The 14990-nt window shown below is 31.4% G+C and overlaps 1 protein-coding gene across 1 annotated transcript in view; it reads left to right on the forward strand.

The window, feature by feature from the left end:
• DppIII (dipeptidyl peptidase 3) overlaps positions 1–14990 on the forward strand; it is a 69931-nt gene that overhangs the window by 40445 nt on the left and 14496 nt on the right. The window contains exon 9 of the mRNA XM_089091476.1: positions 7604–7774. Within this exon, the coding sequence (XP_088947602.1) occupies positions 7604–7774 (171 nt within the window). The remainder of the gene's footprint in view (positions 1–7603; positions 7775–14990) is intronic.

Here is a 14990-nt window from a genome sequence, read left to right on the forward strand (position 1 = left end):
AAAATATAAAAAAAAAGTTATTTGAGGTAATTCTAACAGCAGATCAGTCCCATTTAATGACTAGAATGAAATGATTAAAATAGAAAAAAAAAGTTATTTGAGGTCATTCTAACAGCAGGTCAGTCCAATTTAATGACTAGAATGATTAAAAGAGAAAAAAAAAAGTTATTTGAGGTCATTCTAACAGCAGATCAGTCCAATTTAATGACTAGAATGATTAAAAGAGAAAAAAAAAGTTATTTGAGGTAATTCTAACAGCAGATCAGTCCCATTTAATGACTAGAATGAAATGATTAAAATAGAAAAAAAAAGTTATTTGAGGTCATTCTAACAGTAGATCAGTCCAATTTAATGACTATAATGATTAAAAGAGAAAAAAAAAGTTATTTGAGGTCATTATAACAGAAAATCAGTCCAATTTAATGACTATAATTATTAAAAGAGAAAAAAAAGTTATTTGAGGTCATTCTAACAGTAGATCAGTCCAATTTAATGACTAGAATGATAAAAAGAGAAAAAAAAAGTTATTTGTGGTCATTCTAACAGCAGATCAGTCCAATTTAATGACTAGAAGGATTAAAATAGAAAAAAAAAGTTATTTTAGGTCATTCTAACAGCAGATCAGTCGCATTTAATGACTAGAATCAAATGATTAAAATAGAAAAAAAAGTTATTTGAGGTCATTCTAACAGAAGATCAGTCCAATTTTTTATGACTAGAATGAAATGATTAAAATAGAAAAAAAAGTTATTTGTGGTCATTCTAACAGCATATCAGTCAAATTTAATGACTATAATTATTGAAATAGAAAAAAAAGTTATTTGAGGTCATTCAAACAGTAGATCAGTCCAATTTATTGAATATAATGATCAAAATAGAAAAAAAAAGTTATTTTAGGTCATTCTAACAGCAAATCAGTCCAATTTAATGACTAGAAGGATTGAAAGAGAAAAAAAAAGTTATTTGAGGTCATTCTAACAGTAGATCAGTCCCATTTAATGACAAGAATGAAATGATTAAAATAGAAAAAAAGTTATTTGAGGTCATTCTAACAGCAGATCAGTCCCATTTAATGACTAGAATGAAATGATTAAAATAGAAAAAAGAAGTTATTTGTGGTCATTCTAACAGCAGATCAGTCCAATTTAATGACTAGAATGATTAAAAGAGAAAAAAAAGTTATTTGTGGTCATTCTAACAGCAGATCAGTCCAATTTAATGACTAGAAGGATTAAAATAGAAAAAAAGTTATTTGAGGTCATTCTAACATCAGATCAGTCCAATTTAATGACTAGAAGGATTAAAATAGAAAAAAAAAAGTTATTTGAGGTCATTCTAACAGCAGATCAGTCCAATCTAATGACTAGAAGGATTAAAATAGAAAAAAAAAGTTATTTGAGGTCATTCTAACAGCAGATCAGTCCAATCTAATGACTAGAAGGATTAAAATAGAAAAAAAAAGTTATTTGAGATCATTCTAACAGCAGATCAGTCCAATTTAATGACTAGAAGGATTAAAATAGAAAAAAAAGTTATTTGTGGTCATTCTAACATCAGATCAGTCCAATCTAATGACTAGAAGGATTAAAATAGAAAAAAAAGTTATTTGTGGTCATTCTAACAGCAGATCAGTCCAATTTAATGACTATAAGGATTAAAATAGAAAAAAAATTTATTTGAGGTCATTCTAACAGCAGATCAGTCCAATTTAATGACTAGAATGATTAAAAGAGAAAAAAAAGTTATTTGTGGTCATTCTAACAGCAGATCAGTCCAATTTAATGACTAGAATGATTAAAAGAGAAAAAAAAGTTATTTGAGGTCATTCTAACAGTAGATCAGTCCAATTTAATTACTATAATGATAAAAATATAAAAAAAAAGTTATTTGTGGTCATTCTAACAGCAGATCAGTCCAATTTAATGACTAGAAGGATTAAAATAGAAAAAAAAAGTTATTTTAGGTCATTCTAACAGAAGATCAGTCGCATTTAATGACTAGAATCAAATGATTAAAATATAAAAAAAAGTTATTTGAGGTCATTCTAACAGCAGATCAGTCCCATTTTTTATGACTAGAATGAAATGATTAAAATAGAAAAAAAAGTTATTTGAGGTCATTCTAACAGTAGATCAGTCCAATTTAATGACTAGAATGATTAAAAGAGAAAAAAAGTTATTTGAGGTCATTCTAACAGTAGATCAGTCCAATTTAATGACTAGAATGATCAAAAGAGAAAAAAAAAGTTATTTGTGGTCATTCTAACAGCAGATCAGTCCAATTTAATGACTAGAATGATTGAAAGAGAAAAAAAAGTTATTTGAGGTCATTCTAACAGAAGATCAGTCCAATTTAATGACTAGAATGATAAAAAGAGAAAAAAAAAGTTATTTGTGGTCATTCTAACAGCAGATCAGTCCAATTTAATGACTAGAAGGATTAAAATAGAAAAAAAAGTTATTTGAGGTCATTCTAACAGCAGATCAGTCCCATTTAATGACTAGAATGAAATGATTAAAATAGAAAAAAGAAGTTATTTTTGGTCATTCTAACATCAGATCAGTCCAATTTAATGACTAGAATGATTAAAATAGAAAAAAAAAGTTATTTGAGTTCATTCTAACACCATATCATTCCAATTTAATGACTATAATGATTAAAAGAGAAAAAAAATTTATTTGAGGTCATTATAAAAGCAGATCAGTACAATTTAATGACTAAAAAGATTAAAATAGAAAAAAAAAGTTATTTGTGGTCATTCTAACAGCAGATCAGTCCAATTTAAATAAAAGTTCAAATAGGGATAAAACCCTTTTAATAGACAGTGTTTTTTATAACAGTGATAGAAATTCACAAAAATACCATATATTTCGGTCACATATACAGTGACCGTCATCAGTGGTAAAACATCAGTGGTAAAACAGTTTTACCACTGATTACAGTCACTGTAAATTTGACCAAAATATATTGTATTTTTGTGAATTTCTATCACTGTTATAAAAAACACTGTCTATTAAAAGGATTTTATACCTATTTGAACTTTTATTTATCGTCATGGAAAGGCAGTGTGGTCTATGAAATTATCTACAGTCCAATTTAATGACTAGAATGATTAAAAGAGAAAAAAAAGTTATTTGAGGTCATTCTAACAGCAGATCATTCCAATTTAATGACTAGAATGATAAAAATAGAAAAAAAAAAGTTATTTGAGGTCATTCTAACAGTAGATCAGTCCAATTTAATGACTAGAATGATTAAAAGAGAAAAAAAAAGTTATTTGAGGTCATTCTAACAGTAGATCAGTCCAATTTAATGACTAGAATGATCAAAGAGAAAAAAAAAGTTATTTGTGGTCATTCTAACAGCAGATCAGTCCAATTTAATGACTAGAATGATTAAAATAGAAAAAAAAAGTTATTTGAGGTCATTCTAACAGCAGATCAGTCGCATTTAATGACTAGAATCAAATGATTAAAATAGAAAAAAAAGTTATTTGAGGTCATTCTAACAGCAGATCAGTCCCATTTTTTATGACTAGAATGAAATGATTAAAATAGAAAAAAAAGTTATTTGAGGTCATTCTAACAGTAGATCAGTCAAATTTAATGACTAGAATGATTAAAATAGAAAAAAAAGTTATTTGAGGTCATTCAAACAGTAGATCAGTCAAATTTAATGACTAGAATGATCAAAAGAGAAAAAAAAAGTTATTTGTGGTCATTCTAACAGCAGATCAGTCCAATTTAATGAATAGAATGATTGATAGAGAAAAAAAAAGTTATTTGAGGTCATTCTAACAGCAGATCAGTCCAATTTAATGACTAGAATGATCAAAAGAGAAAAAAAAAGTTATTTGTGGTCATTCTAACAGCAGATCAGTCCAATTTAATGACTAGAAGGATTAAAATAGAAAAAAAAGTTATTTGAGGTCATTCTAACAGCAGATCAGTCCCATTTAATGACTAGAATGAAATGATTAAAATAGAAAAAAAAAAGTTATTTGAGGTCATTCTAACAGCAGATCAGTCCAATTTAATGACTAGAAGGATTAAAATAGAAAAAAAAGTTATTTGAGGTCATTCTAACAGCAGATCAGTCCCATTTAATGACTAGAATGAAATGATTAAAATATAAAAAAAAATTTATTTGAGATCATTCTAACAGCAGATCAGTACAATTTAATGACTAGAAGGATTAAAATAGAAAAAAAAAGTTATTTGAGGTCATTATAACAGCAGATCAGTCCAATCTAATGACTAGAAGGATTAAAATAGAAAAAAAAGTTATTTGAGGTCATTCTAACAGCATATCAGTCCCATTTAATGAATAGAATTTAATGATTAAAATAGAAAAAAAAAGTTATTTGAGGTCATTCTAACAGCAGATCAGTCCAATTTAATGACTAGAAGGATTAAAATAAAAAAAAAAGTTATTTGAGGTCATTCTAACAGCAGATCAGTCCCATTTAATGACTAGAATGGAATGATTAAAATAGAAAAAAAAACTTATTTGAGTTCATTCTAACAGCAGATCAGTCCAATATAATGACTAGAAGGATTAAAATATAAAAAAAGTTATTTGTGGTCATTCTAACAGCAGATCAGTCCCATTTAATGACTAGAATGGAATTATTAAAATAGAAAAAAAAAGTTATTTGAGGTCATTCTAACAGCAGATCAGTCCAATCTAATGACTAGAATGATTAAAATAGAAAAAAAAAGTTATTTGAGGTCATTCTAACAGCAGAGCAGTCCCATTTAATGACTAGAATGGAATGATTAAAATAGAAAAAAAAAGTTATTTGAGGTCATTCTAACAGCAGGTCAGTACAATTTAATGACTAGAATGATTAAAAGAGAAAAAAAAGTTATTTGAGGTCATTCTAACAGCAGATCAGTCCAATTTAAATAAAAGTTCAAATAGGGATAAAATCCTTTTAATAGACCGTGTTTTTTATAACAGTGATAGAAATTCACAAAAATACCAGATATTTCGGTCACATATACAGTGACCGTAATCAGTGGAGTTTTACCACTGATGACGGTCACTGTATATGTGACCGAAATATCTGGTATTTTTGTGAATTTCTATCGCTGTTATAAAAAACACTGTCTATTAAAAGGATTTTATCCCTATTTGAACTTTTATTTATCGTCATGGAAAGGCAGTGTGGTCTATGAAATTATCTACAGTCCAATTTAATGACTAGAATGATTAAAAGAGAAAAAAAAGTTATTTGAGGTCATTCTAACAGCAGATCAGTCCCATTTAATGACAAGAATGAAATGATTAAAATAGAAAAAAAGTTATTTGAGGTCATTCTAACAGCAGATCAGTCCCATTTAATGACTAGAATGAAATTATTAAAATAGAAAAAAGAAGTTATTTGTGGTCATTCTAACAGCAGATCAGTCAAATTTAATGACTAGAATGATTAAAAGAGAAAAAAAAGTTATTTGTGGTCATTCTAACAGCAGATCAGTCCAATTTAATGACTAGAATGATTAAAAGAGAAAAAAAGTTATTTGAGGTCATTCTAACAGCAGATCAGTCCCATTTAATGACTAGAATGAAATGATTAAAATAGAAAAAAGAAGTTATTTGTGGTCATTCTAACAGCAGATCAGTCCAATTTAATGACTAGAATGATTAAAAGAGAAAAAAAGTTATTTGAGATCATTCTAACAGCAGATCAGTCCAATTTAATGACTAGAATGATTAAAATAGAAAAAAAAGTTATTTGAGGTCATTCTAACAGCAGATCAGTCCAATCTAATGACTAGAAGGATTAAAATAGAAAAAAAAAGTTATTTGAGGTCATTCTAACAGCAGATCAGTCCAATTTAAATAAAAGTTCAAATAGGGATAAAACCCTTTTAATAGACAGTGTTTTTTATAACAGTGATAGAAGTTCACAAAAATACCAGATATTTCGGTCACATATACAGTGACCGTCATCAGTGGTAAAACAGTTTTACCAATGATGACGGTCACTGCATATGTGACCGAAATATCTGGTATTTTTGTGAATTTCTATCACTGTTATAAAAAACACTGTCTATTAAAAGGATTTTATCCCTATTTGAACTTTTATTTATCGTCATGGAAAGGCAGTGTGGTCTCCAAAATTATCTACAGTCCAATTTAATGACTAGAATGATTAAAAGAGAAAAAAGAGTTATTTGAGGTCATTCTAACAGCAGATCAGTCCCATTTAATGACAAGAATGAAATGATTAAAATAGAAAAAAAGAAGTTATTTGAGGTCATTCTAAGAGCAGATCCGTCCCATTTAATGACTAGAATGAAATGATTAAAATAGAAAAAAAAAGTTATTTGAGGTCATTCTAACAGCAGATCAGTCCAATTTAATGACTAGAATGATCAAAAGAGAAAAAAAAGTTATTTGAGGTCATTTTAAGAGCAGATCAGTCCCATTTAATGACTAGAATGAAATGATTAAAATAGAAAAAAAAAGTTTTTGAGGTCATTCTAACAGCAGATCAGTCTTATTTAATGACTAATTAAATAATGACTAATTAAATGACAGTCCAATCTAATGACTAGAATGATTAAAAGAAAAAAAAAAGTTATTTGAGGTCATTCTAACAGCAGATCAGTCCCATTTAATGACTAGAATGGAATGATTAAAATAGAAAAAAAAAGTTATTTGAGATCATTCTAACAGCAGATCAGTCCAATCTAATGAATAGAATGATTAAAATATAAAAAAAATGTTATTTGAGGTCATTCTAACAGCAGATCAGTCCAATTTAATGACTAGAATGGAATGATTAAAATAGAAAAAAAAAGTTATTTGAGATCATTCTAACAGCAGATCAGTCCAATTTAATGACTAGAATGATTAAAATGGAAAAAAAGATTAAGCCGAATCCTGAGTCATTGAATAAAAAAGTGCATCCTAGTTTTGTCTTCCGATGCTTGCAGTTTTCTAGCCGACTTAAGATTAATTTTCAAGGGTATCCAGGGGAACTGTCCAAGGGTAACTTTCCATCCAGAAGTCTTTTGAGGCACAGTAAAAGTGGTTACCAAGACTGGAAAATTGTATCTCATGCAATTGGGCGAGTGTGGATGACTGCCCCTTATCAATTTTTCAAAATTTATCTTTTCATTTTTTAGATTCGTTTTATAGCTCCAAATAAATGTTATTCTGTCCAATACCGTCGTCAGACGAAGAAGAAAAAAAGATTAACAAATGAACGTAACTATGACGTGGGTTTTTATTTGTCGATTTTTTCTTCTGAAAGTTAAATTTTTGGTAAATTGATTTAAAACAAATTTTCTTACAGCTTTTTTTATTCTTTTGTGTAGATATTCCAAACCTGTCCTACTCAAGGGATTCTGTCGGGTGGTGGGGATTTGCCCCTCCCCTCCTTAGATTTTGAAGAATACCTTTTTTGGGATGTTTTCATAGAAACGTGCCTTTTTCTATGTTTCCTAAAAGAAGTGAAAAAGCAACGAAATTAGCCCCCCCCCCTCCCGGTTTTGGAAAATACATTTTGCCCCCTCCCTTACATTTCCTGGTTTGTTAAGCGTTTTTTTTTTATATTTGTTTTTCAAGAATTTAAAAATGTCTTTTTCAGATGACGAAATTCGTCAGAGTGAAGGATTCAAAAATGTATCACTAGGAAATGTTATACCAGCTAGCTATAAAGATGCAAAGATGCCTTTTGTTTCATCAGAAGATAAAGCTCTAATGGATAAATACAGGGTTGAATCATTTGAAGTTCAAGTAGGACTTCACGAACTTCTTGGTAAGTTAGATTAGTTGTCCGCTGGTTAGTTCAAAAGGGGCTGCATATATTTACTACCCACCTCAAAATTAGAGGTTTGTTAAGGTACAGTATATATCTTGTCAAGATAAATTAAAATGAAATTACAATAGATTTTTCTTCAAAATCTAATACAAGATCAAAAGCTTTTGACTCAGCAGTGGTGGAACATTTGTTTGATTTCCCTCATCATGCCATACTCTCTGATTAAACAAAATAGACGATAATTGTGTTGAACTGTTACAAAGTTTTTAGGGAAATAATAAAAATAAAAATAATGTCTATGGGGGATTAGTATAAATATAGATGAAGGGGAGTATAGACTGAATTCTATTTATAATAGTTTAATTAAAAGACAAGCCAAAACCTGGAATACTTGGAATAATGACATTGTGCATAATCAGCGCCAAACAAAGTTCAAACCTTAAAAATAAAGAGGTCCTCTCTAGAAGCTCTAAAAAAAGGAAAAAAAATCTCCCCAATCAAAAGCATTTCCCCTCTCCCTGCCCAAGATCCTCCCTCCAAAAACTAAGGAATTTACCTTAAAATTACTCCTACTACCCCCTTTGAAATAAAAATGATCGCTGCAATAAGAGTTGCAATTTTTAAATTGCTTAAATCAATGTTCTCTCTTAATATTAACCGTGATGGATCTCTGCTAATAGCTGAAAAAGATCAGAAATCAGCAGATACAATAATTAACCTAAAATCCCTTCTGAATACCCAAATTATTGCATCTAATTGGAACCCAAAACAATCACCAACAAAAATAGTAGTTTATAATGTTCCCCCAGAGATATCCACTCAGGAGTTAAAAGAAGGCCTCTCAGTTAGAGCTGGAAACACAATCCCAGTTGAGGATGTTACCCAAATTGGAAAACATAACTCTAATGGCCTAAAAACTAGTAGATCCTTCTTCTCCACACTTAAGGAAAAAATTATTATCCCAGAAAAATTATTCCTATTTGGGCAAATCAAACCACACAAGGAATTCAAACCTAAGCCTATCCAGTGTCAGAAGTGTCACAAACTGGGACACACGACAAACAAATGCAATGAAATTCTCCGAGGGTGTAGTAATTGTAAATCTTTCCATCCTAAAGAGCTGACAACTTGCAACAACACTCAGCCTACATGTATCAACTGCAAAGGCCCTCATGAATCTACAAATAAATCATTATGCCCTGCATACAAGAAAAGAGCTCTAACACTCCAAATATCAACAGAGAAGGCCATCCCATACCCCTTTGCAGCAATGGAAGAAAATGCTGCCCAACAATACCAAATAAAGCCTGTGATGAAGCCAACCAAAACCCCCAAGTCAAACGCCCCAATGCATCAAACACCCCATATAAAACACCATCTTCCAAGCCCCCTAGCTCAAATCCCTATCAGAAGGAATCACCAAGCCAACAAGCCCCCTTGTCCGGTGAGATTGGCCCCCCCTCCCAAGAAGAAACAAACCAGAAACACTACCAGGAATCAATCCCCTAACCGACAAACAGGATGCACAACCAAAAATGCAATCCCCAAATATATGCTTATTCATTCTAAACTGTAATGCAGTTGAGGCCATGAACATACATCAACTACAGAAAACAAAAATCATTGCATAATTGGCAAAAATCTACATCCCTGATGATATGCTCATTCAAGCAAAAAAACATATTGCTTTACTTTTAACAGAGCTGAACATTAATACAGAGCCATATGAAGAATAAATCAACAAAACAACATATATCAATACTCCAGTTGAATGTAATATCACACACAGAAAAGAAGCTAAATGAACTAATATTTTTTATGAATAATAATTCCATTAATATTGCTTGCCTCCGAGAAACTCATTTAACCCAAAATCAACAAATTAAGTCTCTGGGATATACTATCCTCAGAAAGGTAGATCTTCAGAGAGAAAAGGAGGCGGGGTAGCTTTATTAGTTAAAAATAATATAAAATTATGTGGCATCAATTTTTCAGATTTTGCAAATAATGTTGATGTAATTGGTATCAGTGTTTGGCTGAATAATTTAAAAACTTATGTAATAAGCTTTTATAACCCTAATGGCCAAACTAAAGATGCCAAGGATTTCTTTAATTATATAAATAATTCTAATATTTTAAAAAATATCATTATTTGTGGAGATTTCAATGCCCACAGCCTTTTGTGGGTGAATAAACCAGTAAATAAAGCTGGTAAATTCATTGAGCATATGACTTCAAATAATAATGAATTAGCTGTTGCTACCCCTCCAAACCTGAATACATATTTTAACCCCAAAAGTGGCAGATTCTCCACAATTGACCTACAAATTGTGTCATTAAATTTTTTGAACAAAATTTACATAAATAAAATTGATAGTCTATGTACTGACCACTTTGCTATAGTTTGCTCCCTAAATGAACCTGCTGAAACTTTATCTCATACCTCCAAATATATCAACACTAAAGCAAAATGGTCTATGTTCCAAAATAAGCCAAATGATGAAATTACAAGTTTCACCCAAAGTTCATGCATTTCTAACACAACAGTTGACACACATGCTGAAGCCTTGACATCTTTGCTAATAAATACAGCTAATCATGCTACCCCCAGGACAACACCTAAGAAAATATTCCCTAAACAAATTCCTAAATCATTGTGGGCAAATGAGTGGCTAAATAAATGGAGAATAAAAAAGGCAGCTAGGACAGAATTTATAAAAAAAAACCATCACCTCCTATACGTTTAAAAAAATTACTAGCAGAATCGAATCTAAAAAGAATTATTATAGATACCATTTGTAAATACTGGGAAAGTTATGCAAATCATATCACCAAAGAAACGTATTAGCCAATAATAACCATAGTCAAAAGCCACATCTGTAGAAAAGACTTCCCCCAACCCACTCCTGTATGAGCTTATACATAATAATACCCATTATGATAATGATAATGAAAAAGCTAAGCTATTTGCCACTCTTTTTGTTAATAAGCTAACATCAAATAATCAAAGCAAAACTGTCCACAATTCCTATGAACCCAAGTTACCAACCACGCCCAGGATCTGAGTAAATAACTAATCCATTTTCAATCCAGGAATTGAATAATGCAATACATCATATTAGGACCAAAACTAGAAGCAGCTATGACAATATACACCCTACATGGATAAAGAATCTCACACCTTCATATAAACAAGAACTGCTAAATTGTTATAATCACGCTTGGGCATCTTCTAGGTTAGCCAATATATGGAAATGTTCGTCCCTCCTACCAATCCTAAAGAAAAATAAACCAAAAGGTAACCCTGAGTCTTATAGGCCCATAATGATTACTTCTGTGATGGGGAAAATAATGGAGAAAATGGTCTATCACAGACTCCTCTGGTTTGTTGAAAAAAATAATATGATCCCTTAAGCTCAAACTGGATTCAGGAAACACCACTCCTCAACAGATGCTTTCATTTTGCTAACAAATGCAATAAATGAATCTTACTCAAAAATAATGTCCTAGTTGAAGCTTTCCTATATTTTGAAGGGGCATATGACAATGTGAACCACCAAATCCTTTTAAACAAACTTGCAAACCTTGGATTACCCCCTAAGCTAGTATCTTTTATTAAACGCTTCATAGAAGTGCGAAGTTTCATCGTTTGTGTTGGTTCAGCCTCTTCACCCCAAAAGACAATAACCAAAGGCCTGCCTCAGGGAGCAGTCCTCAGTTGCCTCCTATTTGCCCTATATCTCTGGGACATGAACCTAACCCACACGAATCTACAATATGCTGATGATCTGGTGCTATGGTCATCTGGCAACACCTTTCAGATAGCACAGTCAAATCTGCAAGAGTCACTCTAAATAAAACAACTATTCCAGAAGATAATCATATTAATTACCTAGGCCTAATGCCTGATCAAAAACTTATTCTCCACCTCCACATTTCAAACACAATAAAAAAATGTTATAATAAAACAATTATACTTAAAAGACTTTTTTTCAAATACTGAGGCTGAAATGAGAAAACCTTACTCCAGTTTTATAAATCAAATATAAGACCTCATATTGACTATGGGCTCATCGTCTATGGTGCATGTGCAAAGACCCAGATTCAAAAAATTGAAACAACACAAAATGATATAATACGTCTCATATTTGGTCTTAGGAAAAACACAAGCACCAAGTTTCTGCTTATGGAGAGTGGATTAACAACAATAAGGGAGAGACATAGGTTTCTCTTGACAAAACATCTTACAAAAATTGAATCAAATAGCTCACACACATTACATAATTGGTTAAGAAATCCAGCCATGTATAGAGGCATTGCAGATGAGTATGCCAATATTCAGAAGAAGTTCCCCATACCAGCAAAGTCTATTGCACCCACTTTCCCCCGATCTCCCCTCATGGAATTGGTCAAGTCCCACAATAAATAATGAATTCTCAAAGTGGAATAAAGATTTAACCCCCATTGCTTTTGTTCAGAAAAAATTTGCAGAACTTAATACAATTACCTATAAAAATCACTTCCAAATATTTGTTGATGGGTCAAAAATGAATGAGAAGGTTGCCAGTGGTGTTTTCCTTACTCACCTGTAAATTGCAATGGGCGAGAGGTTATATGATCATTTATCTATAATGTCTGCTGAGTTAAATGCCATAATCATGGCATTAGAACACCTTAAGGAAAACCAACCTTTGATTGCAAATTTAAATAATATCATCATATATTCCGACTCTCTATCAAGCCTTGAGTTGCTGGCCTCAGCTCCTTAATACAAGTTGGACATTGACACTTATCATTGTCTCAGTATTATTGATAATCTTGCTTCAAGTGGGATAAAAACTTATTTTCAGTACATTCCTAGCCACTCTGGCATAAGTGGTAATCATCAGGTTGATGAAATAGCAAAAAATGCTATAAATATTGACCAGCCAAGTGGGAGACCAATCTCAGTTAGAGACACTTACCGATGGAGGATATCAGATATTAATTTTAATAAGATTAATCCTATCCTTTCCCCCTTTCCCAATAAGTATCTCTCTAAAATTTATCATAGAATTCGTTCTGGAACAAATGGACTACATTTCCTTGCATTCTCATATAAGTTTTCTAATTCAAGTGGTTCAATTCCCCCGTCCTCTTTTTACAGGCATTGTAATATGAATAATGAAACAATTGACCATAGTCTATTTGAATGTAATACGCTGACGTCTGCACAACATACCTTGCTTTATAAACTGTTAAAATGCTTCAAACACCACGAAATCGCATTATCAGCCAATAGTCTAGCCAACTATACCTGCAGACAGAGCACAGAAATCGATATCTATCGTATTATAGTCGATCTCCTTGAGTCAAAAGATCTACTAAAAGATATCTGAGAATATCTGAAAAATAAGAGACAAGCAAGACAATAGCTCTGTAACCCACAGAGTGAAACTAAAAGAAGAGGGCTAAATAGTACCAACTGAATAGCCCGACTGCAGTGAATTAGAAGAAGAAGAAGAACAGAGATACAGAATGCATGTACAAAGGTGAGATAAAAGAAATCTCCTACGATATTATGAAAAATTGTAGCGTATGAACAGTTTACCAAAGGAGCTTGGAGACCGCGCGCACGTATTATTTACCTTTAGTCTCCATAAATTATTTTGATTGTACATGAAAGATCTAATTCCAACGAAAGATGACCTACCAAATTTGTGTCAGTATTAACTCTCCTTCAGTTATATTTATGGTTATCCAAAGGTCATGCAATCAAATCAGATGCCAGTTGCCTCATATGTGTCAAAATATAAGCAGCAGATCATCAAAATCAAAGATCTATCTTTCGAAAGAACTTGCGCTCTGTTCTAATTTTTTTTTTTCAGTGTGGCGGCACATATACCCTGATTTTAAATATCTTGCTCTTTATTTTGAAAATTTCGCTCATTGACAGGGAAAATTTCATCTAGGAAGTTGTTAAAAAAAAACTGAGTCCACTGAAAGGTTTTGTTCGGGAAATATTTTTTGGCCCTCCAAACGAAAAGCAAGGCGAGTAAAGATTTTCATATTTTGATTCCTATATTATCTGTAACATTATATATTTGCAGTTAGGTGGGTAATAAGGCAGAAACTACTTCTGCGTCTTTTGTTGAAATTAGTTGTTAATTTGTCATGAACATTAGAAAAAGTAACTTTCGCCAAACTTTAATCTTGAAATTTGAAAGCGGGTACAAGTCTGTATAATTAAGTCTGTCGGCATGATCATAGTTAAGTATTAAAGCATCTATAAGAAAAGAATGACATCTTGAGGTGTCAGATATTATATTTTATGTGCCTGTGATGGTAAAAATTGTGTAAAATCCGAATGAGATGTGATTTTTAACAATCCCCTAAACCCTTCTGTTACTCTTATGAGGCAGGAAATGTGGAATTAAGAGTAATCTTGACCAAGCCAGACATAATTAGGGGTGAATGAACAGAGGCCCACTAAATGAAAAGACTGGAAAACACGAGCTAACCCAGATTTATCCATTTGTAAGGGATTTTTTTATGCTGAAAATAGCTTTTTTGTATCAGAAGAATCTTGCACACTGAACTTTAAAAATCTACCCAGAATATTTTGAAAATTGCATTTTATTGTTGACAAAATTTGAATACATGTTATGGGTGATCATTTTGTTGTCGTTATCTACTGCACCTTAACTACTGCACCTTAATTTTGTCTCTTCGTTAGTAATGAAATAAAATAAAACGCAGAAAATGTTGTAAAGGGAAGAAAAAATAAATATTGTATTATTACTTTAAGTTTTGAAAAATAAATTGAAATTAAGGGTCTAGTATGCTAAAGGCAGCAATTTGGAATTTAACTTACTAACCTGATATGCAGTAACTAGCTTATGAATTATGTACCTTATAATTCAGCTTCTATTGGCCGAATCGTTCGTCGAATTTACTTATTCAATCAGGAATACATGTCATTAAAGTGTTTTACTAAGAAGAAACAGATCCAAAGAAAAAAGGTGACGAAAGATATCCTTCTGATCTGTCTCTTTCGTTAAGCCACCAGAATCTGACGCAGTGGTGAATTTTCCTGCTCCATTGCATACTATTTAAAGCTTTTTACGTGGCTAACTCCTCAAATACCATACAGATTTTAAGTTAATTTAGTTACCACCAAACTGTCAGTAGAGTTTGAAGCTATAAAAACAAATTAAATTTATTTGAATAAGAC

The sequence above is a fragment of the Artemia sp. Qi Xiang Cuo genome, chromosome 7 (assembly GCF_049724085.1).
Source record: "Artemia sp. Qi Xiang Cuo chromosome 7, ASM4972408v1, whole genome shotgun sequence".
Lineage (NCBI taxonomy): Eukaryota > Metazoa > Arthropoda > Branchiopoda > Anostraca > Artemiidae > Artemia > Artemia sp. Qi Xiang Cuo.